Source organism: Myotis davidii, unplaced genomic scaffold, assembly GCF_000327345.1.
Source record: "Myotis davidii unplaced genomic scaffold, ASM32734v1 scaffold64, whole genome shotgun sequence".
Lineage (NCBI taxonomy): Eukaryota > Metazoa > Chordata > Mammalia > Chiroptera > Vespertilionidae > Myotis > Myotis davidii.
Window position 1 is genome coordinate 4,143,935 of NW_006296226.1, and position 1,980 is coordinate 4,145,914.

Below are 1,980 nucleotides of genomic sequence, written 5' to 3' on the forward strand. Positions count from 1 at the left end.
GTGCGACTGAACCTGGCTGGAGAACCTAAACCGAGCCTGGCTGGAGAACCTAGCGAGAGAACATGGCTACAGAACCTGGCTGGAGAACCTGGAGAACCTGGCTGGAGAGCCTAGCAAGAGAACATGGACACAGAACTTGGCTGGAGATTGTGGCTAGAGATCCTGGCAAGGCTGCTGATCAACTGAACACTGTCTCCGTGTCATTCCTTCTTCACCGACTCCGTCCACACCTTTGGGGACCCCTGGACCCGCTGGGGCTGGACCCCAGCAGTGAATGAATGGATAAATACAACATAATAGATACACAAGTGGAATATTATTCAGCTTTCAAAAAAGAAGGCAATCTCACCACTCTGACAACATGGATGAACCTGGAGGACATCATGCTACGGGAAATAAGCCAGTCACAGAAGGGCAAATGTTACATGGTCTTGCTTATAGGAGGTAATTAAATTAGTCAAACGCATAGAAACAGGAAGTAGAATGGTGGTGCCAGGGTCTGTGGGGAGGGGCAGTGGGGAGTTATTGTTTCATGGGCACAGAGTTTCAGTTTTGGAAGATGAAAAACTTCTGGAGATAAGTTGCACAACAATGTGAAAAAACTTGAAAAATGGGTAAGATGGTAAATTTTATGTTGTATTTATTTTACCACAAATAAACATTAAACACCTATTTTTCATTACATTACCTCTCTCTGAAAATCTGTCAACATGGGCTAAGTTAGGACTTTTAGGAACGGCCCCCTGAGAAAATGGTTCATAGAGAAAAACTCCTCAGCCAGCCAAGCCGAGGAGACAGGAGTCATTGTGATTTAACAGGAGCTTCAAAAGATGGCAGCATAAAATTTTCTATCCCAATCCACCCTCTAAATTTTCAGGATTTAGCTGACAAACTTAAAGCCAGGTGCCCACCCAGGTAAAGGGCATAGTCAGGCGCACGCAGAACACAGAGTGAGGCAGCAATCGAACAGCTTTAGGTCCCTTGCTCCCGCTGGCCATTCGCTTCTAGCAAACAGGAGCCCCGGGGAATAAAATCTATACCTGTGCATGTCAAAGTACTTTCTCTCCAGGTGCCTTTCTCTGTGCACACAGAAGTGATCTTGCCCCCACGGCTCTCAAAGCCCTCTTGACAGGCGTAGTGAGCCACACTGCCCAGGCTGGAGCTGTGATTCCCCACCAGGGACGCATGCTGCACTTCCGGAGGACGGCCGCAGCTGATCTCTGCAAGGGGAGGCAGCACAGCACTTGTCATGACCCCGAGCTCTACCCCCATAATTCATATTGTGGAAATAAACATTTAGCAATGATAGAGGCCACTCATGGGAAAAGAGAAAACACTGGTCCAACTGCAGGTATACAAAGTAAGATTGTTCAGAAGTACAGAAATTTACAAACTCACATACATTAAAAAAATCCCAATTATAAGATTATTTATATTATAAAGACTTCCTTGGTCAATGAAATAATCCATCTCAGGGTTCTTTTAAATATCAATACTTTCTGGTACCTTTTGCCATGCACCTTCAAATCATTAGCTCCTGAGTAGACAATAATGCAATTGTAGGAGTCCTGTTGCCAAATGAATATTTAATTATATATATATAAAATCTCTGAACTTTTTTTTTTTTGCTTAAAGTATTACAAAGGGTATTACATATGTGTCCATTTTTCCCCCCTGCCCTAGACAGTCCCCTAGCCTCCCCTATCCCCCAGTGTCTTATGTCCATTGGTTATGCTTATATGCATGCATACAAGTCCTTTGGTTGATCTCTTACCCACCTACCTCCTGCCTCCCAACCCTCCCCGGCCTTCCCGCTGCAGCTTGACAATCTGTTTGAGGCAGCTCTGCCTCTGTATCTATTATTGTTCAACAGTTTATAATGGTCTCAATTATCCATGAATAAGTGAGATCATGTGGTATTTTTCCTTCATTGACTGGCTTATTTCACTTAGCATAATGCTCTCCAGTTCCATCCATGCC

At 44.4% G+C, this 1,980-nt stretch overlaps 1 protein-coding gene across 1 annotated transcript in view; it reads right to left on the reverse strand.

Moving 5' to 3' along the window:
• The window catches only part of SUSD1 (sushi domain containing 1), a 73,213-nt gene that overhangs the window by 51,430 nt on the left and 19,803 nt on the right, over positions 1 to 1,980 (reverse strand). Inside the window, exon 6 of the mRNA XM_006771231.2 lies at positions 1,041 to 1,220. Within this exon, the coding sequence (XP_006771294.1) occupies positions 1,041 to 1,220 (180 nt within the window). The remainder of the gene's footprint in view (positions 1 to 1,040; positions 1,221 to 1,980) is intronic.